General features: G+C 37.7%; 1 protein-coding gene across 1 annotated transcript in view; it reads right to left on the bottom strand.

Annotated features, from left to right (window-relative positions):
- LOC121302554 (protocadherin Fat 4) overlaps nucleotides 1–25,916 on the bottom strand; it is a 31,130-nt gene extending 5,214 nt beyond the window's left edge. The window contains exons 1-15 of the mRNA XM_041232551.1: nucleotides 25,616–25,916; nucleotides 23,675–23,915; nucleotides 22,172–22,516; nucleotides 19,423–20,333; nucleotides 18,815–18,989; nucleotides 17,900–18,080; nucleotides 17,404–17,654; nucleotides 12,590–16,915; nucleotides 12,051–12,152; nucleotides 11,191–11,498; nucleotides 10,340–10,425; nucleotides 5,896–6,075; nucleotides 4,093–4,217; nucleotides 2,551–2,771; nucleotides 1,570–1,831 (exon numbers count right to left, since the gene is read on the bottom strand). Coding sequence (XP_041088485.1) covers nucleotides 1,570–1,831; nucleotides 2,551–2,771; nucleotides 4,093–4,217; nucleotides 5,896–6,075; nucleotides 10,340–10,425; nucleotides 11,191–11,498; nucleotides 12,051–12,152; nucleotides 12,590–16,915; nucleotides 17,404–17,654; nucleotides 17,900–18,080; nucleotides 18,815–18,989; nucleotides 19,423–20,333; nucleotides 22,172–22,516; nucleotides 23,675–23,915; nucleotides 25,616–25,672 — 7,771 coding nt within the window. The 5' untranslated portion in view covers nucleotides 25,673–25,916. The remainder of the gene's footprint in view (nucleotides 1–1,569; nucleotides 1,832–2,550; nucleotides 2,772–4,092; nucleotides 4,218–5,895; nucleotides 6,076–10,339; nucleotides 10,426–11,190; nucleotides 11,499–12,050; nucleotides 12,153–12,589; nucleotides 16,916–17,403; nucleotides 17,655–17,899; nucleotides 18,081–18,814; nucleotides 18,990–19,422; nucleotides 20,334–22,171; nucleotides 22,517–23,674; nucleotides 23,916–25,615) is intronic.
- Nucleotides 25,917–27,202: the final 1,286 nt, after the last annotated feature.

Below are 27,202 nucleotides of genomic sequence, written 5' to 3'. Positions count from 1 at the left end.
TATGCAAAAGAACCAAAAAGACCTGTATTTGTGTTACGGAGAACGTGAGTGCTTTGTTTGTTTTTGTCAGTCTGTCTATATCATCTTGTTTATTTAGACTAGATGACTAAACATGATCCGGAGCTGTCACCCACGGCCAGCACAAAACCCTGACAACAACTCACTAACTGTTCACCAATAACACTGTACTTGCACTATCAGCACTCCAGCACTCACTGGGAGAGGTGACCGTGTTCGTGTTTGGGGTATTTCATTGGCATTATTGTTCGAGTGGGATTGTTATTAACTGTATATGTGACTGCTACCCATCATCATGTCTCTGGTCATTACACCCCTGTATTAAAATAAACTGTCTGTTGTTTCTTGTTGGATTACTGCACTGCACCTGCACGTACCACTTACCACTTTGCCACACTATGCCCCTGTTGTTGTTATCGTTGCACATTCAGCAGGTAACACTGCCTATGTTTACAACAAAGAGTGCTAGCATGCTGTGATAGTAGCGCTACTATTCCTGAATAAAATCCACTTTGCCTTTTCTTACTTTGACACAGGTTGACAACAAACTTTGAAGGGCTGTACCAGTGTGTGTCTGGGGCAGTGCTTAGGCTCTGCTCTTTAAACAGCGTGTGTGTTCTTTGTTAGAAATACAGCTTGTTTATTTTTTATGTAAATTTGGCAGGGATAGGGTTAAAATACCATTCCTGTGTATCATTCCATGTGCAGAATGTGGCCAAGTGTTGATTTATTCACCGATTGTCAATCAGCCCTAGCTATATTGTACATAAGGAGCCAGATCCTTTGTTCTGGGCTTATTTAGTTTACGGAAAGAGCCGGGAGCAGTAGGTTGTGCTTCCTATTGGTGCACTGTGATAGTGCTGCTTGGGTGCATGGATTTGTTTTGTGCTCTTTACCTGTTTATTTTGTTTAATTTCTTAATAAAAGTGTGCAGCCATGCTGAACCACAGTCTTCTGTCTCCTTGTCTGTTATTCCTGCCGCTAGCCAGCCTTGGCCGCAACGTTAGTTTACCACGGTGTCATTTTATGGTGATTAAGAAGGGACTTAAAATGACTTTGTAAGATTTTAGAATGATAGTACTCAAATCCAGGTGTAATTGTAGCACACTACGTGTCATCTATGCTTTATGTCTGAGGATGGATAAATGTCAATAAGCTTTCCTTACTAATTCCACTGTAGTTTATTTTTTGAACTGCGTTATGTTAATATGTGTTTCAGTTACCCTTTCTCACTCTGCAATTCAATCAACAGTACCGATATCTTCACTGTAATATGAATTTCAAGGTAAAACAAAATACGTCTGGTATAAGAGAAGAGATTTCAGATCAATTTGATTTTCAAAGAGCGATTATAACTGCTATAATTACAACAAGAGAAGAACCTTTGTATTAAAAATACTTTTCAACAGTGGGATTCAATGATATGATCTAAAGGACCAAAAGAAAGCTTTATTGATTGAGCTACAGTTCAGCTTGCTGATGAGAATTCAGTGGTTCAAAAATCTAAAAAAAGAATGTTCAGTCGCTGTAACAATGCCATTATTTGCTTACCTGGCTCATTTGCATTTCTAAAGTGTCCAGGTGGTATTCTTCCAAGTGAAAAACTCTGCACGTTGAATTCAGAGAAGTCATGGGTGTGATTGGTAACATTCACAATATATTTATTGTCTAAAATGAGACGAGTATAGAGTCTGTCTCTCTCAAGGTGAAGGTAATGCCATTTGCCTTCAGAGAGCAAGGCTTCAGCAAAGACACTTCTCACGTGACCAGACAAAGCATCCTCTGAAATGTAATGTATTTTTCCATCAACCACCTGCAAAAAACAATAACATCTGGCTCATTAAATATCTAACTTTTAATTGAAGCAGACTGCCTTAAAACCACACTTTCTAGAATCAATACATGGTGTTTATTTAACCCTTTATTGGCTGAATTGCCCTGGATTGGTATTCAAATTACGTATGAAAAAGTACTTATCATAGTTCATCAACTTACAGAGCTCTCCCTGTGCTCTACAATATTTTCATAATCGCCAATACCCCTTTCACACACAAACGAACCGTCTCAGAGATGTTTCAAAATATACGCTCTAGTGCACTGGGGTTTGAGATCTGTCCTCTAATCACTGCAGGAAGAGCGATTTAAAAAAACATGTAATAAATAAATAATTCATAACAAGTGCTCCAGCTTTTCTGTTCTGTAGCACATCATGGATCGTTATTGCTGTACCTTTTTTGACAATAATCCTTACACTATCAGTGCACTAGAGCGGACATTTTGAAAAGAGCTTTGAAACAGACTTTAAAATTGTAAGTGTAAAAAGTTGTCAGGATGTTAACAATGAAAATAAAAATGACAGGTATGTTATTTAAAAAGTTGTACTAGCACGTGAGGACATGTAATGCTATATTTGTCGGAACCCTGCTACTTACTCTTTAAGCAGTCGCATTACAAAATGTAATAAAAATGTTACTTGATTTCTTGGCCTAAACAAAGATTTATCAAGGAGGAGCAGTGCGCTACAATACTAACCTTCACAGATGTGGAACCGTTATGTCCTTGAATATCGACCAGCACTCCTTCTTTCCGTCTTGTCATGAACTTTATTTCAACTGCTGAAATGTCATCTTTTTTTTCGCTTGTCACACTAACCAGTTGGTTTCTCACCAGCTGGCTTCGCTTATAGCTTTCTTTTATGACATAATGAATATACGATTCTCCATCAAGTTGTAAAGCAGAGTCCTGGGAGATTTCTAATGGAGATAGAGACCAATATTACAAAAACTATAAGAAACAAAAGGAAACTAGGCTTAACATAATAAAAGACATGTAGTTACTGTACAACTGTAAAAACAGTGCTACTGAACTGGTAATCTGTCATTTAAACTGACAAAAACACAATAACACTGTTTCATACCAGCTAAAATCCCGGATTATCAATAATTTACAGCAGTAATAATTTAAATCTGTTAAAATATACTGCCTTGATGAATAATGTATGTATAATCTCAGTAAATGCTGTGCAATAATTGGACGCACCTATATTGGGCTGCTCATACACTGATGATAGTAGCAGTCTTTTCAGACATGGCTTAATATCTAAAACCAATCCAGACAACTGTGCTCAATTTACCAAACTTAATGTCAAGGCGCAGACATAAAAAAAGTACAAGTGTTAATTACGTACTTATTGCTTACAGGCCTGTGAAGAAAAAAAGGTATTTCACCTTTAGGTTAAATTAAAATGCAATAAGATATGCTAACTGCTCAATTAACAACCCTTGAGTTTGCAAGACCTTTTTTTTTGTGCTGATGCTTGGAGTGCAGTATTAAAATATAAAAGGGATTAGACAAAAATAAAAAAATAAAGAAACGTCTGCCACTCTACACTGAAAATAGATTAAGGGCCTCCATGGGCAGTCAGGATGGCACTGATTCAGTGTAATGAGTCAGCAAGGGGTTTGGTCACGTTCATTTTACTGTCAGCTACTATATGATATGCATAAGGTAATCTGTACTATACAAATGAGTAGAAATTTTGAAATAAGGCAGTAATGTTAAGTGGGCTTATTTACAGTACATTTCGACAGTTCAGTAAGCGATTTAATAAAATTCAATGAACAACGTCCTTTTCAATATTTTTACGTTACCATAGCTACCTTCTGAACAGGTGCTAAAAACGCCCAAGGGTATCCGATTGGCATACTAGTGATTACACTATAATCCACACAATAGAATGAGGAGGCAAAAATGCGCATAAGGAAAACAGTTCAATTTGGAAAAGAATGGGCAGAGCTAAACCTTTGCATTGTCATGGTAACTAGCAACTGAGAGTCCAGCAAAACAAATTCCCCAGAATGTGCTGGACTAAAGGAACATGCATATTAAATTTAGAATTGACGTGAGTCTTAACAGATGAGGATCAACATTGTTTTCTAGGTTTTTGTGACATTAATACTACTGATGGGTTGCACCTTGACCTCCCAGAAGGCACAACAACAGTGTGATAGCTGCTTAGTTTGACAGTTTGCGGTTCACAATATAAATCTTTGTAAAACAAAAAAGGGGACTTACTTGTGCCACAGTTTGGTCCAGTAAATCCATCAGTGCACTGGCATAGATAAAAGGACCAGAAGTCGAGGCAAACAGCACCGTTAAGGCACACTTCATTCTCACAAGCAGGGCGTATACGAGGACAGCTGCAAAATGGATGATTTAAGTAATTAACATGTAATGCCCAAGGTATTTCTTCTCATTCTCATTATTGTGTTTCTATTGATATACAGCTCTGGCCAAAAGTTTTGCATCACCTATAGAATTAATCAATTTTGCTTCATAAAGTCAAATGAAACCTGCTGAATACTCTTACGTTAACATATTGAATTACACACCGCTTTGCAGTTTTTCATATACTTAATGAAAAACTGATCAAAATTGAAAAATGTGACAGTTCGAAATCTAACATGAAATACTGTACTACTATTAAGGCTTCCGGTAGTTTCTTTTATTTGATGTTAAATAAAAGATCTAAATTATGTTCCCATAGTTTATTTTCTTTTATTATATCTCAATCCTAAAATTCTAGGTGATGTCCAACTTTTGGCCATAACTGTACAGAACAGTAAAAACTCAAAAAGGTACGGCTGATGTCATGAATTGGGTTTCTCTGTGGAATACAGCATGCTACACATGCACACCGAAACTAAGATCCTCAGCACTCTAGAATGCATTACAACGAATATACAGTAAGTGCAGGTGTCTATATTCAAGTGTGTGTTTATGCACATAGACACATGCATGTATGTGCAAGAGAGTTGAAGCAGAAGACATATCAAACCAAATCTTGTCCACAGGAAATGATGGGGTCTTATTAATTAAAGGGTACACAAGAAATGTATGGGGAGAGAAAATCACTTAATTAAGTTTATAAAGTATAGTTCGGGCAGGGACGGCCCCTACACATTTCATCATCTCAAAACATATAAAATACCCGTGTAACTCAGCCCTCTCTTGAATTTATTTCATTCGCACCCCTCCACCTCCCCCATCTCCTCCCCAGCAGCTTCTCAAGCCACAATTTATTATGGAGGTCTCCTGCCTCGTCCAGATGGCCAGCTGATGAATCCTCAAGCCAAGCAGGTTTGATGCCAAATTGTTTCATCCATACACCGCATAATCATCAATAAAATATTTCCTTAAACTCAAATTTCTGAGGTGTGTGGTTTGTCCTGAACTACTGAACTTACAGAGTTTTGGCAGGATAAATGGGCTTCCCCAGTATAAACATATGAAAAAATCATTTGTATTGTATTATTATAATATAATCAATTGAGAGACTCAGAACTCAAGAAACCCTGATTAGATCCAACTCCAATAGCATGTTGGTGTTCTTTGTCTGGTCTAAGCCCTTTTCCCTTATAAAAGATTACCACAGTATTTTTCACTGTATTGTTGAAGCTTTACCATGATTATACTTTGCATCTACCTTAGTTTACCCTGGTTTTTCATGTTTATTAATGTGCTTCACCATACCTCGATATTTTTTACAATGCTTACCTGCAGTATGCTTCACCATGCTTTATTACACTTACTCCACTGCTATGCTTTTACAACGGTAAAGTTGTATAAGGGTTTATCCCAAGTCCAACACTGGACTTGGGTTGAATTTTGAGTTAATTCCTTTCCTGCATCTCCTACAAACACCAGCAGAAAATAAGGTTGTGATGCTATCATGTGTAAAATGTATTGAGTGTTAAATTCACTTTGTTAATTTGCATCAAACAGCTGCGCCACCATTTAGGCAATAACCCAATTATTACAAAATGGAATAATTGTATTGCTAATATCTGATACAGTATTACATGTGTCATAGGGTACCTGTCAAGAATATTGTGGGATATCAGTGCTTGAGAAGGCTCTAAAGGAACACCATTAAGTCTGATATTTTTCACACATCCAATAAAGTCATCAGTTCTCACTTGGCCTGGCCGGCGCAGAATGGGATCAATAGACTTCATTCCTCCAAACACCATGTTATTGGATCCCACATCCAATGTCCTGTGGGAAAGCAAAAGTCAATAACTTAATACACTCAAGTATTTTTTTGAATAACACTGAGTAACATTCCTGTAATTAAAAACACACAGCATTTTGTTATTTAATACAACGTTTTCTTATTTAACAGAAAAAAAAAACAGATTTGTGCTACCACAGCTTAAAGTTTTATCTCTGACAATGCTCTGAGGAAGACACTGGCAGTGTTGAAATGTCAGCACTGTTGTATACACATTAACATCTGTCTCTTTTTATATGGACTAATTAATTCAATACATATTGCAAGGTTATCATGTGCGCTTTCACAACTTTTTGCTGGGAGTCCATTCAGTGAAGTCGACGAGGGTAAGCAGTCTGCACTGATCTATTGTCCTGCTGTGACTGAGCACCTGTGATTGTTTGAAGTTTACCTGCTGAAGCGTGGAGCCATGCTTGGTGATGCATTAAGAAAAGCATGAAAAATATGAAGTAATCTACGCTAGTCTACGCTGCTTTTCAATAGAAAGGGAACGTAATTACTGTATTCAGCATGTAAGTCTACTTTTTTCATTTCTTTACTGTTTTCTTTTAAATATACAGTTTAATTGTTAATCAATGTGAAGTTGTCTTGAAAGAACCTCTGTACACTGTATAAAGATGTTCAATTCAATTTGGGCGTTTCTTCATTATTCTGATACAGCAAATTTCCAAACCCTATTATAGTGAACAGCCTGATATAACGGACATTTCTCCAGGTCCCAGGGGGTTGGTTATAATGCAGTTAGACTTCCTTCACCGCAGCAATTCCCCACACAGCTCAGGAGAACTGATGGTTCAGTATGCGTCCTCTGATCAGATGACCATGCCAATTTCCACTTTTACACTCGAGAGCCGATGTCAGCAATCTACCGGCATCTGGAGGAGAAAGGCCAGCCCTGCAGGTGTCTGCCTTGAGTTCACCAGGCGCCTGGCCATTAAGGTCCGCTGTAACAGATCCTGACTGCTTAACCACCTAAACCCACGGGAGCGCCAGAACCAATGCGCTGCTCCCTCTGGAAACCCCAGCGAAGACCAGCGACTTCGCACAACAGGGGGAACCTATGCACCCCTGACTGTACAACTCCCCTGCACACGACGTGACCCTGCTTTTACCAGGCAAACCACTCGGGGACCCCCACCACAGCCTAAACTTCTACAGAGTATTATCATACATAGGTGCTTTACAAAAGAAATGCAAAGTACTATTAAATACTAATGAGTCTTTAATTTAGAACTAAAAAGTGATGCCCGGTACGCCTTGACAGATAGTAAGTGATGGTCAGGCACAAACCTAAATGTTGTCATAGGAAGTCCTCAGTTGCACTTGGGTATTAAGTGTGTGCCAAAATCAGAAAGATAGCTTGGACCAATCATTTGAAGATGTTTTTTGATCAAGAGGAGTGTCTTGCTGCTAAAGCAGCACCTGATTGGTAACCAAGGTAACCAGACAAGGACAGGAATTATGGGTGTCAGTCAAAACCCTAACAAACATATTTTGCACTCTAGTGCAGGAAGGCAAGAAAAAAGTGTGTTTAATGTCATATAGGGTGAAGCAGAAAAGGTGCAAAGAGATATTCAAAAAGCACCTTGATAATGACCTACAGCAGGGGTTAAAGCTGAGTTGAAACTGACAAGTATGCTCTTCTTCATGGAACAAAGTCAAACAGGGATGCAAGCATGAGTGATCAGTAGAAATTGAACATCTGTGGTAGGACAATCCCCAGCTTCCTGAGCCTACTGCAGCGAGTCATGAGACTTATTGTCTAGTTACGACACCATGCAGTGATTGGTGAGCTGTGACAGTGAGACAGCGAGGTAAGCAGACCACACAGAGTTCAAGATGAATCAGCAAAACAGCTGGAAAGAGTGCCACAACATGGTTCCTGAAAATAAACGAGGTAAACCAATGCTTAAAACGTCGAATCATCAAATATTTGTAAATCAAATCAGAAAACAACCGAAACATTAAAAAATGTTTTGAAGTAGTTTTGGTAATAAGCTAATGTAGTCATGAGCTACTATCATATCCCACATGACCAGAGAAAGGGTAAAACAAGACCAAGGTACTTCTAGTCACTTTTCATCCTTGCAGTTTTGTGACGTCAAAAGGTTGATTCTCTGTCAATCAAGATTAGCTCGAGTTAAAAACGCTCTTCTCACAACCATTTTTAACACCCAGCCGACACAGATGCTCGAAAATCCTCTGAGACAACAGCATCAGCACAGCAAGTAAACAAACTTCTAGCACAGCAGCGAGAGAACAGCAAGCAGACAGCACCACCTACTGGCTGGGAGACTAATTCATACTCCTACACAGCATGCAAGCCATTATCCGTCACAATTGTACATTCAATCGCGTATTTACGGTAGAAATCTACAATCAAGCCGATGAAGCGTTGCAGACTACAAGTGACCTTTGACACAATAGTGTCTCTGATTAAATGCCAATCCATATTGCTTCTTACAATATTCCATTATATTGTAAATAAAACAAATAAATCCAAAGTATTACAGTTATTACAATTTCATTAAATGTATTTTGAATTAAACACTTGTTATTGTGATTTATGCACTATGAAAAGTAATGGCAGTGAATATGAATCAGGAAAGGTACCTTCTACTCCGAGTAGTACTGACAGATATCTTGAACTCCAACATATTTTATCATATTTTTTAAATCCATGCAATTTAAAAAAAGAACACATGGGTTGCAGTGCATTTTGAGAAAGTATTTAATCTCGGCGTTCTGAGCCATTTCATAAAACACTCAAGCTTGGCTCTGGTGGTTTATGATGTCACACACTCGATAAAATACTTTTTTGTAATGCACTGCAGTCCACGTGTTATATGAAGTCATCATGTCATCATCCTTCAGAACTTTGAAAGACCGCTTGTTTATAACAACTTATAGCACTGCTTTTTCCATCCACTTGAAGGAGGACGTAGTCTGAAAAGTCCTGATATAACAGATTTACATATTGAATTACATACCACTTTGTAGATTTCCCCATTTACTTAAATAAAAACTGACAACAATTGAAAAATGTGATATTTCTAAATCTAACCTGAAATATTGTACTACTATTGTTGCTTCCGGTAGACTTTTGCGATATAATTTTGTAGTTTCTATGATTTTATATGATTTAAAATAAAATATCTAAATCATGTTCATATATGTATTTTTGTAATGCTGTCTCAATCCTAAAATTCTAGGTGATGCACAACTTTTGGCCATAGCTGTATATATAAATATGAAATAGGTGGGGCTGGTGAGATGAAATGTCACATGGTCACATGAATTGAATAGAATGATGTAGTTGATATAACCCAGGCACTTACTGTTCTCCAGACAAGCTCAACAAACTCAAAGCCAGGTAAATACAGGATTAGGGAAAAATGATACTAACACAATATCGACATACCATAACCCAGAGCCACTCCGAATGACTGCGAACATCATAAAAAGTAAGGGAAATGTCAAATAATAAAACAATTAATCATAGCTGAAACTACTGTATCTAAATGATTATTCATCCAGTTGATGTGGAAAATCTCCATAAGGTCCCTAGAGTCATGATTATTGAGACATCAGTAATGTGCTGTCTTGAATAAAGAACTGCGTGCCAAACAAGCCCCAGCTATCATCCCTCGATCAAAGTCTGTTCGGTCTGCTGTGTTGCCCATGCTGAGATGCACTTAAAAACAGCAAATGCCTGCCTTATTGACGCTCTACGCTGCACTTACATTGCATTTTGGAACCTGGCAACCAGTTTAGCAATATACTGCATGGAGCTGCATGACTTCGTTCAAATGTCTTCCACAAAAAAGACATCAACTGCATGACGATTGGAAACACATCTGCCAAAGACCGCTCTGCCCAGTACACGAAGGGACTATTTCATTCACATATCTTTTGTTTTGTTTGATAATTCACTGGTGACTATACAATGTCTTTAAAAGGTGGGCATGATGAAATATTCTACAATTTAGCATTTAAGTTATTTAGTTTTGTTTTTTTTCAGGTAAGCATTTAAATATTTAGGAACACTTGTATAATAGCTCTAAGAAAATGATCAATTTTGAATGTGACAATGCTATTTTTTTCTGCTTTAATAAATATGCTTAATCATGAAATATTTTAAAATACCTATTGCTTTATGAAATAAGCCATTTTTACTATAAAAATACAGCTCTACTTATTGGAAAGTGGATATTATTATATAGTCATATATTGTTTTTTTTACAGTACCTTTCGTTACCAACTCCTTCACTGCTTGAGAAACAAAATCCATCCGGCTTTTCATCTGTGCAGCCATCCACCTTCAGATAACCAGCCTACCCATTACAGAAACAATTCATTTCAGTTAAACACTTACTGTGGGCAAGTTATACACACAACAAACAGACACGTATAAACAACATTTACAATTGTGATATTTAATAAGTATTAAAGCGCTGTCAGAGTTTTCATTTTACTGCAAGCTGTCATAATTCAAGAAAAAAAGAAAAATGCATGGTTGCACTGCATGTTGTTTCCCCAATGCTGTCCCAACACCTGTCGGACGGTAGACTTACATGTATGTTGTTTGCATTCAGTATGCTCATGCATGATTTTAAACCTTAGCTGAAGCCTATTTATCTTGCCTCATCCTCTAAGGCACTTCCTGTTTTACAGACAATAGCACCCCACCTGACCCCACATGGTGTCACCTTTAACATTAAACAAGCAAACTGCTTGTGCAAGAAATGAATGTTCAAGGAGGCGAGATTATAGAATGACATAGACAAATGAAAAAAGAACAAATACTTAAGCAATTTATCAAATGATCTTATACATTTCTAAACTGGGAACCTTTTGCAGGTTACAAATGAACCCAAAACTGTCAATAGGAATGGGCAAGGGCAAAATCTCTGAAAGGAATAAAACAAACTAAAGTATAAAACTAGAATTGCTCAAGATAATAATGTACCTGTTGCTAGCTGCAACAACTGCAAGATGTGTCTTTCTAGTGTCATACCATTACAATGGTTTTAATACTTTCAGAAAGTGGGCCCTCGATGTTGAACAGGGTATGAACGGGGGAATGAATTGGGACTCACTTGCCCAGTTCTGCTTGCAGTTACTTTGTGAAAGTAGCCATCTGCGATGTCCTGTTCTGTATTTAGCCTCACAGTGCCATTCCCCAGGTTATATGATAGCTGGACCTTTCCATCCACTATTTCAAGGGCAAGAAACTCACTTTCCAAGTCCTCCCTGTTTTCGTAGTTGTAAAGGAGTAGAGAGTTTTGCTGCACAGTTGCAAACTCCAGAGAAAGAACATTGTTTCTAGGATCTAAAGGTGGCAGTTCCATGTATGACAATTCTTCAAAACCATAGCTGTTGTCTTCGCAATTAATACCATCTACACCTAAAATGAAAATATGGTGAAGTTATGGGAAGGAATTGTGACGATTAGTGTGCTACTGTACATGGTTCTTATTATGAATCATCGATTAATCACACCTGTGGGCTATGATTGATTAAAAAATTAATTAATTAAATAATTGATCTTGTCTACTTGAGAGTGGTATCAAAAAAAATAAATCTTGAAAAATGTTGACGGGTACTTCTTGGCAAAAAACCTCTAGATTGGAGAACAAAAGACTGCAACTTGCAACATTTGTTCATCTGTGCTTTCCTTTCACAGCAGTACTACTAGGTTTTAGTACTGCTGGTAATTTGCACTAGTATATAGGCTCCTGATGTATTTTCTATCCTTTTCTTTTAGACATGGCATCTGCCTGAAGGAAACACAAATGGACAGTACAGCTCAAAAGAAAATGTCAGATAAAAGTACGTCACTAAAAGTAATTACTTGTAATTGTCTTTCAATACAATTTGATATCACTAGCAAACAGGGGTCATTAATCGCTTATTCGATCATTGATCATAAAGAACGCTTTTACTGTAGAATCCTTACCAAAAGGGCAGTGACAAGTATATCCAGTGGGAAAATTAGCACAGGTTCCCTGGAGACAAGGGGATGACGCACAATGGTCAGCAAACTGTTCACAGAATTTGCCTAAAAAAAAGTGAGAATATAGAATAAGAAAAATGTGTTTGTTTTCTGACTTACAGTTTCTGAAAACATTTTAGCCTTTTAAAAACAATGACTCCATCTCCATAGTGTTAAAAATGTACACTATATAACCATGATGAACATTTCATGACTTTTAATAAATCAGGTAAAAATACACTAGATTATAAATGTTTTAGCCGATAGGAGAAAATGCCAGTCTTTAGGCTGCAAGTTCTCAAATCGGACAAGCCAACAGCTACCTAACATGTCATAGCACCTGCAGGTGGATATAGTGGAGCATCACACAACATTTCTAACTATATTATTTGCCTTTTTTATTATTAAAAAACATGGCATGGCCATTTCTTTGCATACAATCTCGAAGCTAGGCAGAACAAGGCTGAGCATTACAGTGCTACTGAGATAATTGAGATAATTACCTATAAACCCTGGATTGCAGGTACACTGAAAGCCCCCGTGTAGATTTAAGCATGTCCCCCCGTTTTGACAGATGTCATTATCACATTCATTGATATCGGATGCACAAAGAGGCCCTGAATAACCTGCTGTGCAGTTACATGAAAATCCTCCCGCATGATTCAAACAGACACCCCTGTTGTCACAGGGCTCTGCAAGGCACTCATCCACATCTGACTCGCACAGCCCACCCATATACCCAGTTGGACAAGAGCAAGTAAATGTACCCAGTTGTTTCTGAGTCACGAAAATAACAGAAGGACTTTCCAAAACAGTTACATCAGGACCTACATGAAGGTTTTTATGGCAAATTGCTTCGTTCTGACAAGGGTTCATGAAACAAGGGTCGCTGGTGATGAGTAAGATCTCAGTGTTGCTTTGGACTTCCAGGAAGTACTTATGGGCAGTGACAATGCCACCGACTCTAGTTCTGCTTAAATACTGTCCGTTATAGCTTTTAACAGCAGCCAGAAGTAGAGTTTTATTTTCTAAAGGCTGCATCCCAAATACATGGATTTTAGAAGCTTGTAAGTTAAAGACATTATCCAAGGCCTTAATCAACTTCAAGTAGTTTACAGACAGGAATCCTTCGAAAGAAGGTGTGGATACATAAAAAAGGACACAGTTATCAATGGTGGCATTTGAAAATCCTTTGTAACTTATATAAACATTGTTGTTAACAGTCTGGTGAACATTATCATTTGCTTCCACTGTGAGATTAAATGTAGCTTCTCCGTGATACTGAGAGGACATTAGATCACAGCTGTTAGCTGCGATACTGAACAAATGTGATCCAGTTTTTATGCTGCAGTTAAAATCATCAGATACATCAGGGTCTTCAGGTCTAACATTACCAATCATGCCTCCTGAGAAAGAGCTGCCATAATATTTAACTTCAATATAAATGTTCCTTTGTACTGATGGGTTGTCATTTTCATCCAAAACAGTGACATGGACTGTGCCTGTGGAGGACATTGCTGGCACACCTGCATCTTGGATTATGACAGGCAAATAGAATTCTCTTGTTTTCTCTAGATCTAAAGGCCTGTCAGTGAACAAAACCCCATCAGTGGAAAGCGTAAAAAAGTTTCCTAATGCAGATTTTCCAAGCCTGTAAGTGAATGGACCCTGGTTAGGTGGGAGATCAGGATCTGTAGCATTTAAAACCATAACTCGTGTGCCAGATGGCTGGTTCTCTTTCACATGACCTTCTTTGGAGCTTAGCATAGGGCCATTATCATTGATGTCATTCACCACAATAAGCACCTGTGTACTTCCAGTGGCTGGTATGGGTGCGCTATCAATTGCAACAACTGTCAGGTTGTACAGCGGCCATTGTTCCCTGTCAAGGGGAGCTTCCACATACATAATGCCATTTGAAGGATCAATAGAAAAGGAATTGTCTCTGTTTCCACTTTCTATTCCATAGACAAAGTGATTCCACTCTGAACTAGTATCCAAATCTTCAGCCATAACCTTAATGATCATTGTTCCAACTGCTGCGTCTTCGCCTACTTCAGTCTGGTAGACGTTAGAATAGAATTCGGGGGGGCCATTGGCATCCAGCACATTAACAATAACAAGTGCCTCATCAACATCTGATCCATTAATCCTGCCCTTATTCTTGGCAAGTGTTCTTAAAAGGATTGGATTCTTGGAATGACTTCCTAAATGACCTGAAACAACAATCTCTCCAGTATGTCTGTTAATGTTAAACCCTGCCTTTTTACTTTGGCCAATGAGTAGGTAGAAAACTTCTCCATCTGAACCCAAATCATAATCAGTGGCTAAAACTCGCCCTACACTTGTGCCAAGTGGGGGCCTTTCGGAAACAGTGAAGTTGTATTGAGCCTTATTAAACCTGGGAATGTATTCATTGACACCTGTGATTCGGATATGTACTGTGGATAAACTGAACTGGCTTTGGCTGTCGGTGTTGAAAGCTTTAACTGTCACTGCATACACTTGTTGCAACTCAAAATCGAAAACATCTTGCGTCGTTAGAAGCCCTGACTGGGAATCCACTGCAAATTCATCAACATGGCCTTTGTGAAGTGTATAACTGATCTGTGCATTTACTCCAGAATCAATATCATTTGCATTTAGCTGCAAGACTGTAGTGCCAATAGGACAGTTCTCCGGCACTGAGGCAATGTAGTCTTCTGTAGCAAAGACGGGTGGATTGTCATTGATATCTTGAACTTTTACAATTACATTAACAGCTCCTGTTTTGGCTATCCACCCACCATCTTGAGCAGTAATCTGAAGACTGTGAACAGCTCTTGTTTCAAAATCCAGATTTTTAACCAAGGTTATGAAACCTGTGCTGTTCCCAATAGCAAAAAATGCTTCTTTGTTCCCCATTACTATAGAGTAATGTACAAGTCCATTGAGACCATGGTCATTGTCGTGTGCACTGACTTTTCCAATAACAGTCCCAATGGGTTGGTTTTCTGGAACTGAGAATGTCACTTGCGATGCTGAAAAATATGGAGCATAGCGATTTTCATCAGTTATAAGAAAACTGACCGTAGCTTGGGTCGAAAGAGGTGGAATACCATTGTCTTTCACAGTAACCAAGACAGTGAAGAATTTATTCAGACTTAAATATAATGAACTGCTTACAAAAAGCCATCCGCTGTCTTGTTCTATTTGAAAGTATGATGAAGCATTTCCTCCAGTGACTGAATATTCTGTTGTATCACTCGAGTAGAAGTCCTGGTCTACAGCCGTTAGCTTGAGCACCTTGGTTCCAAATTCAACGTTAAAGGGAATGGATGTGAGAGGTCTAAATGGGAGGAAAATTGGTGGGTGTTCATTCAAAGGGACAAAGTTCACTGTGACATTAGTCTCACTGTGATTTGGGTTCTCACCACAGTCAGAGGCAACAATGGTAAAGCTGTAGCTTTTGGTTCCTGAACTCGGTTGCTTTGTCTTCACCTCCCCGGTTGTTGCATTTACTCTAAAAAAGTCATTGGGAGGTTGAATGAAGAAGAAAATGTGCCCATTTAGTCCAAGATCCAAATCGATGGCAGACACCTGCATAATAAATATATTTTCTGCACTGGGTTCAGGAACAGATGCAATGTAAGATAACTGGGAAAAAACTGGTGCATTGTCATTTACATCTGTGACATAAACAGTGACATCAGTGTTCACACTCCAAGCAGAATCATTGGCATTAACTTTGACAATGTAGCGGTCAGTCGTCTCTCTGTCCAAAGGCCTTGTGACAGTGATATACCCACTGTTTTTGTCAACTGCAAAAGGGAGGCTACCAGTCTTGTCAGTAATTGTATAGGTGCTGATAGCATTTGCACCAACATCCTCATCTGTTGAAGTTATCTGTAAGACAGTAAAACCAATGGGAGAGTTTTCAGGAATCTGAGTGAAAAAGATCTGCAAAAACCGGGGAGCATTGTCATTTCTATCAAGAATGGAAACTATAACCAGTGTGGTGCCCATTTTAGGGACAGCCCCTTTATCTTTTGCTTGAACAGTTAGCTCATAAACTGGTATTTTTTCTCGATCTAAAGCTTGACTTGTTTTTATAAAGCCAGTGACAGCATTCATGGCAAAGGCATTTTTGTTGTTTCCATGTATGATGCTGTACTCCAGCGCTCCATTTATGCCTTCATCTAAGTCGACTGCTAATACATTACAAACTTTGCTACCTGGTGAATTCTCAAAGACTTCACATCTATACACACTTTGGCTGAAGGCTGGAGAGTTGTCATTCACATCAGTGGTATTGATGTTAATTTTAGTGTAGGAGGAAAAAGGGGGTAACCCAGAGTCTCTTGCTTCAACCCAAAGCTGAAATTGCTTGTTTGTCTCATAATCAACAGGGTTTTTTATAGTCAATGCTCCTGTACGCTGGTGGATCTGAAACACCTCTTCAAAATTTCCTGCGGCAAGATAGTAAGACATCGGATCCACTAGGCCTTGTCTAACAGTCGTTGCTGTCACCGTGGTAACCAGGGTATTAATGGGTTGGTCCTCAGAAAGCAAGTGTACTTCAGCATCTGCGGAAATTTGCGGGAAATCAGTGCTGCTCTGAAACCGAACTGTCATGGTTGTGCTGTCCATTCTAGAAATGTTTCCATTGTCCACGACACGCACGTTGACTGTAATGTCTAATGGTCCACTTAGGACATGTTGTGCAAAAACCACTCCCCTTACAGGGTCAATCATAAACTTGTTAGCATTGTGTCCAAATAGGGAATAATTGAGTTTTGCATTTATTCCAGTATCAGCATCTACTGCCCTCAAAGCACAGATGATTGAACCTGTTTGGAAAAGAAAATGAAAAATTTGATAAAAGCATTACAGTTTTTATACTGACTCTTATACCGACTCCTTAATTTTAAATGCTCAAAGATCAAATTTGAATAAGGCTAAATAGACCTTTTTAGTACTTTCATATATCACACAGCACAGTCACAAGCTGGTAAATTACATTCCAGATAAAAAAAAAGGTCAAATTGATCACTGAGAGGTTCTGATTGCTGTCACTGCCATCTTTATATCCTGCCCGCTGCTATTACAATGACGTAATCACTATGCATCTAGGTGGGTGTGGCAAATGGAAGCTGCTTGTACTGTGATTGGATGCCCTCATGAACAGCACCCAATCAGAGGGTTGAACTCTCAAATTCCTAACGTACAGGGTGTCAGTAAAAGTTAATGTTCAGAGTCTGATCCATAGAGAAGCAAACTAAGATGGTATAAATTATATAAAAAAACAAACTCCCATACTTCATATTGATTTACTTACCTGAGTGCACGGTCGCAGGAACATTAGCAACATACGGGTCATTTAGAAACTGAGGGGGTTCATCGTTTACATCCTCTATTATCACCCAAACGGTGGCTGAACTGGAAAGTGTGTTTGTTGTATTCATGTCTGTTGCTTTAACAGTCAAGGTGTAGTGTCCCTGGATCTCCCTGTCTAATGCAGTCGTCGTAAAGATGTCCCCAGTTGATGGATCAATAGCAAAATGTGAACTCCCACTGTCCAAAGAGTACCTAAAACACATATTGATTGGCTTAATTCCCATGTCAAGTGGACCAAGATCAAGGGGAATTCACAACCGCTCCAAATATAAAATTGCATAGTTTATCAAATAATGAAATAGTTATTTAAATAACTCAAAAGTTAAAGCTTTGTGACTAGGAGCCTAACCTACAAAACAAGTAGTAAATCAGCAATTCAACTCGTAATGCTTTCAAAATAACTGCACCTTTAGCAGCTATGTTTTTAAGTTTCCTACCTTATTTGTCCATTAATGCCTTTATCAGGATCTGAGGCACTTATGGTGGCAGATGTAGTACCTACAGGGCTGTCTTCGGATATTGCAACAGTGTATATATTTTTGGGAAACACCGGACTATTGTCATTAAGATCATCAACTATAATAAATATGGTGCCAGTGCCTGTTAATGCTGGGAAACCTACAGAAGAAGATGAAAATAATGTAAAAGGTTATAATAATAATAATAATAATAATAATAATAATAATAATAATAATAATAATATGAGTGGTTCTGTATTTACCATGCTTTGTCAAGATTTTAATTTGCTTTGCCTTTCTAACCTTTACTATCCTTACCTATGCTTTAACATGCTTTCATTATGCTTTATTCCACTTTGATTTTACTATGATAAACTTTTATAAAAGGTACTTTTTCACGTCATTTTATTTTCCATCTCTACCTTCCCCTTTTAAAAATATGCATAGATACCCCCGATCCGCACACATACTCATTTTACCATGGCATACCGCACTAAATTTGTAGCAGTGACCACACTCTGAATCTCTGGTGCAAGCTCAGGACTCCTCAAAAAAAAAAAAAAAAAATCTTTTTTTGTGAATTGTTTGACTGTATTACAGCTTCTGTTTGCAGCTTATTGTATCAAATAAGCTGCTCATTAAACATGTGCTAAATGAAAAACAGATGCTTTATGCTTCAGTGGAGTAAATCAATAGACTTAAAGTGGTAGGTTCTGGCCGAATGGCTTACGAAATCCACAATTAAACAGTCACATGAAGAGAAAGCTTGAGACGCTATTTTGTTTTATTCGAAAATGAACCATATTAGAAGGCACAAACGGGCAAACGTACAAGTCAGATTGTTAACTAACAGGTTTCAGGACACAGAACATGAACATTGATGATTTAATGTACCTGAGTCTATGACAAGCACCTCCAAAGTATACCGTTCTTTGACTTCTCTGTCCAGACTCTGCAGAACACCGAGTGTACCATCTGGGGAGAGGGAAAACTGGCTATATTCATGTCCTCTGCTAATGGAATAGGTCAACTGGCTGTTTGAATCCAGGTCCTCGTCCAAGGCAGACACCTATTTAACAAGACACGTGGCAGTACCATTAGACGGTTATCTTTGACAATCATGGATTAAACTAGTATTTAATACTCTTGATAACTCACTGAGTCAGCCCATAAAAGAAAGGTTTGAATTTGTTTAGGTACCTTATTCCTTACCCATCCGTGCAAAACCAATTTTTCCAAAGAAAATACAAGCTGCATTGTCTCAGTACCTACTAAAACATATTTATAAAACTAAAAAAAGCAACTGTGTCTTGTTAAAGATTCTTGTATCTTGCTGCTTATTCATTTAAACTCGACATTTTTCTAATATGTCTCTTTTTGTACACAGAAAGGTGTTTATTAAAAATATCTTGCAGCAGTGGATCTCATATCAACCATCTTCTTGCAACCATCTAAGCACCAAGGCGGTTGTCATTTTGATTTGCTATGCCTTACGCCCTTACCTGATAAATAACGTGAGGTAGCTGATCTATGTTTTCAAGCAGATGAAGAGTCACAGCTGTGGGGGAGAAGGTAGGTGTGCAGTCATTGACATCACTGAGTATAACGTTAACAGTGGCTGTTGCTAACCTAGGGTTGCTTCCCTGGTCCACTGCAGTTACAGTAAAAGTATGTACCGGAGTGTTTTCACGATCCAGCTTCTCAACCACAGAAATTACTCCGCTGACAGAGTCAATGAGAAACTCCCTCTGAGAAATGAAATATCGAACTTGTCCGTTTACTCCTTTGTCCGAGTCGAAAGCCTGGACTTTTAGCAGATCAGATCCCCTGGGAACATCTTCATCCACCATAACCTCATAAACACTCTGAGTAAAGACTGGGTCATTATCATTAATATCCACAATTAACACAGTAAGGTTCATGGCAGTGGACATTGAGGGGAATCCTTTGTCTGTGGCTATTAACTGGACAGTGAACATTTTACTAATTTCCCTGTCTAGCTTTTCAACCAGAAAGAGCTTGCCACTTGTATTATCGACTCGAAATGCATTTCCCGCCAAAGTATCCATGGTGTACTCAATCCAGCTGTTGGCCCCAGTGTCCATGTCTATTGCATGGACCACCATGACTGCAGTATTGATTGCAGTGTCTTCTGGAACATGGACAATATTGTCAGACGTAAAGTATGGAGCATTATCATTCACATCTTCTATGTACACAGTAACATGTGAAGTGCTGGTCAGCTGTGTAGATTCGGGCAGAGCCTGGTCACTGGCCTGAATAGTCAAACTATATACAGACTCACGTTCTCTGTCTAATGGTTTTTGTATGCAGACCGAACCATTCAAGCTTACAATAAACTTTTCATCTTGGTCTCCTGAAATCACCGTCAAATGGATATCAGCATTGTGACCTAAAAGAAAGAGAGGTTTTTATGATATTAACAATGTCAAAACCTTCTTATCTTTTGTTCGATTATGCTACATATATACTGACCCTGTAGGTCAGGTTGCAGCTAGACCCTTAGAATCTGGGTAACAGCACATGAAGTACAAGGACAGCAGCATATCATCTACAGCATTGTCTTTGAACAATCTGCATATTCCAAACTGAATAATAAAAAAACAAGTAAAGAACCCAAAGATATTCAACAGAAAGAGGAAAACAAATATAACCTTGGTAACCACTCCTTTAACAGACACCAAGTTACTAGAAGATCAAGAAGAATTACTACCATATAATACTAAGAATGGCCATATTATAATTTTTACTAAATGTTTTTTAAACCTGTGGAGTTGTGTGGCAAGAAAACATTCTGAGAGTGTCCTAGACACTCAGTTTTTTGCTGAAGAGGAATGCACAGAGGAGCAAACTATGGACGAATGTAGTAAATGGTCAACCAAACATCTTATTTTAGTATAAAACTGAAGCGGATTGTGGGACACGGCATCTTTAAAATAGGACTTTTTAGTAAAACATCAATGTTTTGTCTATGTCTAATTAAATCACAGTTTGCTTGACAATAAAAATAGCACAGAAGAAATCGCCATAGCAATGACTGAAGACATGAGAGGATGAGGCACCTTCATGCCTAATTACCAAACAATTCTGTTGATTCCTCCCTTGTTGATGTTTGGCTATGAGTGTAAGTGCTGTGATGGGCCTGGAGGAATGTGTGATGTAAGACTTAATAAGCTGACTGAAAGCGGCCTGCTTGCCCTGGGCTTTGTTACAAAGGTCAGGCAACTGGACCTTCAATCTCTTTTAACCTGACAGAGTCTTCACACTGATTAACCTCCAGTGGTTGTAGGCTATCAAAGCCATTTATTGGCAGTATTGGTTTTTCATAAGGCCCTGCTTGTTTTCATAAGGACACACTCTGCTAGGCAGCTGCGTGGGTATGTGAAAAAAATTGATAAACACACAGGACTGAAAAATAGAAGGTTGCCAATCACTTGGACTAAACCTCTTGCTCGTTTTGCAATTTGTATCCCACAGCCAAATGACTGCATTACAAACCCCAATAACCGCTTAAAACTTACATGAAGCAAACACTTAAGAAAAAGGTTTTCCACATATATTACTTCATTGATGATATTGCTCACTCTCATGGCTAAATACACGCTAAAGCATTAAACTGCACCTTCTTTTGGATCTTAAAGATGCAGTGTCACAAAGCAATGTTACAGTTATCAACCTAATTCTTTGTTGTCTGTTCTCTACAGTCATTCATAGTTTAGTCAAATGGCAGAAAACTGTATTTGTTTACTCTGCATTTCTAAGCTGTAAGGATGCAATCATCCTCTTTGTGAACCCCCTTTGCTCCTTCTATAACTTTCACCTGTAAATGGTAGCACACTGCAAGCTCTGGTACACCACATGAAGCACAACAGAAACCACCTTTTTCCAAATGGTGTTTTTGTCACATTTTACAGGCATACCAATTGTATAGAGATAGTAAGTCCAATTATAGTTCTGTTTGCACTACTGCAATGCTCACCTGCTCAAACATGTCAAACTAATAAGAAAGAATTAAAAGGCTAGATGCTCAAAGAGTACCAAACTACATGTGTGAGTTGTTTGTTTCTGATTTGGTAACTTTGTTGGCTGTGTTTTTCCTATCTGGAAATATCGTGCTAATGACGTTTTGGAGTTATCGGCTTTGAGAGTCTAGCCCTGACCATAAAAAAAAAATGGAAAACAAAGTCTGAAGAATTGTGGTTACAGCAGATAATCACCACGCATGCTTACCTTCATCAGCATCTGTAATATTAAGTGTGAGGATGCAGAATCCAACTGGGCGATTTTCCAGTACTGAGACAGTGTAGGCGTCAAGGCTAAATATTGGAGGATTATCATTGACATCCAACACGTTGAAGTACACCCTAACTATTCCAATCTCTTCATCTCGGTGGACAGCACTCACAGACAGAATGTAACACTGTTCAGATTCATAATCCAAGTGCCGAGACAGTGTGAACTCTCCAGTGTTGGGGTTTATGGTAAAAAGTTCATCCCCATCATCGTCCTTGATGGCGTAAGTGATGCCGTCTTGCTGACCTGCAGAAGTGGTTTCCACATGTCCTACTATGGATCCTATTTAGATTTTAAAAAAGACATTTCATTGTACTAACTGGAAGCGTGGTATAACTAAGCTTGTTTTATTTTTAGCTTTTTAGTGGGTTATTTCATAATAAAAACAGTACAGGCGCACCAAATACCACAGCCCAAGAAAATAAGTTATGAAGGAAAAGAGAAGATTAAGATAAACCTCAATTGAAATTAAATTAAATTAAATGAGATGATGCGTTAGTTCATTAACTGACAGTGCTTGAAACAAGATTTAAAGGGTTTACTCAACACAGTTGATGCACTCAGCTATAAGTGATTTCTCATGCACATTAAAAGTAAGACTGTAAATGTATGTTTAAGAGCCTAATGTTTAATCTGGCATGCATAAATAAATACATTGTGAACTACAATTAAACCTGCCTAATAGAATCACTCATTAATCAAATATTATTGTAATCAAAAATTGCACTCCCTCTGCTGTTGAACATATACAATAATACACCGATTTATTAAAACAGCTGCTTTAAACAATCATGATCACATTAAGAGGTTTTCCAGGACTGGGGAGTATGTTGACCTAAGGTCCTACTGCACATATAACCATCGCTGTCTAATGGAAAGTCTAGCTTGAGATACATTTCAGGAAAACCATGCAGTGAATTACAACTTCATCAATGGCAGTTGGATCATTTCTTTATGAGCCATATTCACAAAACATAACACAGCTCAGCCACTGACTCATTGTGTGACCCTGAGTAAGTCACTTAAACTCCTTGTGCTCTTTCAGGGAAGACATTGTTGTAAGTGTCTCTGCAGCTGATGTGTGGTTCACACACCCTAGTCTCTCTAAGTTGCCTTGCTAAATAAACAAATAATAATAATTGCAACACTGTCAAAACAATAAGCATGCCTCTGTTTCAAAAAAACATATTAAGATATCTGGAACTGTGTAATCTGATATTTAGAATGCCACTCCACTGCCTAAAATGCAAGTGTGGACTTACAATAATGCTAAAATTAAATGCAATCACTGATTAAAAGAAAAATGTTTGAGTACGGGAATATTATAATGTTCTTTTGAAAATGGTTTTTCTGGTGTGTCAACATATCAAATAAATAAAGACATTGATAAACACACACATTGATTAATTAAAATAAAGCCTACTGCTCACAGTCTCCTACCTGGTAGTGTGTCCTCATTAACCTGAAAAGAGTACACAGGTTTTGCAAATGCCGGCTGTCTGAAACGCCTGCTTCTTGGGTGTATTATGGCTCTTTCTGAAGAGTGAAAATCGCTTACAGTCTTTGAACGTTCTCTTTTTAGCGCTGTAGAATGAGATGCCCTCCATAAATCATTTTTAGTGTGATTGACAGCAATGCTTTGATATGGCAAACTAGTGTGTGCAACAGCAGCACTAACATCCTGTAAAGTAAAACAACAAAAAGAGTTTACAATACAATAACTCTGAGAATATGTATAATTATATAAAAAGTGTGTACTGTAAATGATTTGACTGGCAAATGAAAATGATCAACAACATCTGTATCTCCACTGTCTCAAACGCTAAATGCTATTGAAGTAAAAAACTGTAAAAGGCCAAATGAAATTTTCACCAGAGATAAACTTGTGTTAAAATATATACTTTGGTGATGGTTGGAACAAGACAAGAACACACTACGTTTGTAATTTAAGCCCATGTGTTTTCAGTTCCAGTTTTTGCTGACAGTCTTTCTCTGCCTCTCTGTTAAAGTTGAATGTGCAGTGTTGTTCGTTTCCCTTGGGTCCTCACCATTGTTCTCTTGCTATAATGAGGACTTGTCCTTCAGTTTGAAATGCTACTGGCTTGTCCTTCTAAAGAAATTCCTGGCTATAGAAAGATATCTATATCTTTGAGCTTAATTAGCCAGCTAGTTTAACTTCAAGAATACACAAACTTTTTATTTTATATTACACTTCTCTACATGCACACATACTAACATAAAAACTTCACTGCAAAAAAAAACAAAAAAACAACACAGATGTTTAAATTAGTAACTTGCGTCTGTGAAACTCAAACTATTGTTTGTAACACAAATACTATCAAAAATAGTTTTATATGGAATGCATTTTATTTATTGGTGTGCTGTGCCAGCAAAACGCATAACACTATAACCTATTCACATGAAACATATTTCAAGGACATTTAAAGTTATACATGGTAAAATATAATCTAGCCCCCTACACTTGTATGTTTTTCATTTGTGACAAATATGTTTTAATTTTTTACTACAACCTATGAATCTTGTCGTTTCATGAGGTCGACTTTGTGGACTAAGCTTCCAATTCATAATAGTTAACTCAACTAACAAACATGTTATGTCTTTAAGTTTGCATTGGTCTGGCTGACAGGGTGACATCTCTATCTGTAATTTATATTCTATTGAAAAGCCCACTTAAGCCAAAATGCAAACTGACTGTCTCAGAGTTTGAAAAAAAAAAAGTGCAGTAAGATTCTAGAAAATCTCAATTAAAGTCACAACCCACATCCAACAAAGAAAGCCACCATTTGTCTGTGTAAAGTAGGAAACTTGACATGCAGGTTTGGGCACGATGTGGTTCCTTAATGGGCATTATTTACACAGGTTGAAGAGAGGTTAAGCATGGATAAATGCCCATAGAATAAGAGAAGGGATTTATAAAATAATGTATTAAAACTTACCAGAATAGATGTTTTGGACTTGCAATTAATATGATGTGTAATTTTTTTTTTATTATTATTATTTATTTATTGTATTATTTTTTTTTGTTATGTTATAAATCACTTGGCTGAACAAATATAATTTCCACCATCTTATATTCATCAATATAGGTCACGCTTTGATGAGCTTACAAGCTTCTAGTGGTTACACTGCTGAACTGCCATGACAACAAGAAGCAGCTAGTTGTCAGTTTGAAGGACTACAATCAACCTATACAACTGGTAAACGATGAAGTATTCGACTAGAACACAGATTAAACATCACGACTTTTCTGTTACTGTAAAGTGTTCTAAAAGCAAACAGGTTTCTCATAAACACTTAAAATACATCAATTAAAAGATTTGGTAAAATCCTAGTAACGCCAAACTTCAAAACATCACTCACCATCCAGTAAACCACGAGAGTGAGGTAGTGTATCGCTCTACAACTGCTGGTGTCCATGTCCAGATGTCACAAATCTTCGGTTTTATTTGTGAAGTTCGCGAATAGTTTGGTCCAGATGCTCGCTGCTTTTGGTGTTACATGGCGCATCGTTCCAGTTCAGTACCGTTTTTGAAGATATCCTAAATTCTTCATATTCAGCTGTGAAGTCCAATGTTATTAAACTGGTTCTCTGTGCACCATCCCCTCGGGCAGTGGCACAGGAGGACCTGATCGCTGAAAGCAGTATCCATGGGGATTTGCTTTCAGCTCTTTCATTGAATGGCACACCCACTGAATATGCCACCAATCCATTTACATTCTCCAGTGTTCATTATAAAACGGGCCTTAGGAAACATTGGCAGTTGTTTTTTTTTCCACCGATAAAATCTGAACTTGTTTGGGTATATTAAAATAAAATGAAAGAAAAAAAAAACAGCGAACGGGTTTCAGTGCTGTACTTTTGTGAAGTACAAGCAGGCTTTTCAAAATGGTACAGCTAAACCAAGCTTTTTTTTTTATCTTTTTTTTTTTCCCATCTGCAAAAAAACCCAAAAAACAACTGCACAATGTCCTACCGGCTTTGTTTTGCTTAAGAATCAGGCCATGCAATTTCTTCTGAAGTGGGATCATGCGAAGAACCTCCCCAATTAGCGTGTTTCAGCACAATGTGATCTTTGTCAGTGCATTGCATCGTCCGCTATAGTAAGACTGGGTAATGCATGATCCTAGGACTGTCACCTGAAGTTATATTAATCAGTAATGCTCATCATTCTGTTTTGTTGTGTTTGCCTTTTACAGGACATAACGTTTATAATATGCTCATGAAAGCACATAGGTACATGGATAGAATACATAGTTTCCATATTCCCTATAATAAGCAGTTCTGGAAAAAAAAAAAAAAAAAAAAAAAAAAAAGACATTTATTTAATCAACACACCTTAAATGGAATGGACAGGAGTGTGTAATTAAAAACAGTAAAAGGAAAATATAAATGTAGTTTTATTTTTTTTATTATTTTGTACATTTTCTGACTATTGAAACATTGTTTGACCTAAATAAAATTATAAAAAATTAAATCGTGATGTCTTATCATAACAGCACAGTGGAAAATTGAGGGCCCAAAGGCCAATATTCACATAGCTTTACTTCATATTGAACGGACTAGAAGAATTCAATGGATCAGAATTCATCTTCGTTTAGATTACTGAAACATACTTTAACCCATGTGTTAAATGTTTGTGAAAAGGACCCATTGGGTGGAATTGACTAATCTAGTAAATACAAGTGCCCTCGTCATTCCTCAGTTCAATAACTCAGGGTTAGGCCTTGTGAACAGTGAATTGTCATGTTCTATACTTCACTGTATAAAGACTCTTTACTAATTCACTGTTTTTAATATTATGCAATTTTTAATATCAATCAGTTGGTGAATCATCTTGAATAATTAATAGAGTAAAATAATAAAAAAAAACGTTTGTTTTTCCATTTTAAAAATGTGGTTGAAACGCATCATTGAACCTGTGGAATCCTAAAGCCTGCCTCCTGATT

Source organism: Polyodon spathula, chromosome 30 (assembly GCF_017654505.1).
Source record: "Polyodon spathula isolate WHYD16114869_AA chromosome 30, ASM1765450v1, whole genome shotgun sequence".
Taxonomy (NCBI): domain Eukaryota; kingdom Metazoa; phylum Chordata; class Actinopteri; order Acipenseriformes; family Polyodontidae; genus Polyodon; species Polyodon spathula.
The sequence above is the reverse complement of the archived record's forward strand: the minus strand, read 5'-3'. Positions and strand labels throughout refer to the sequence as shown.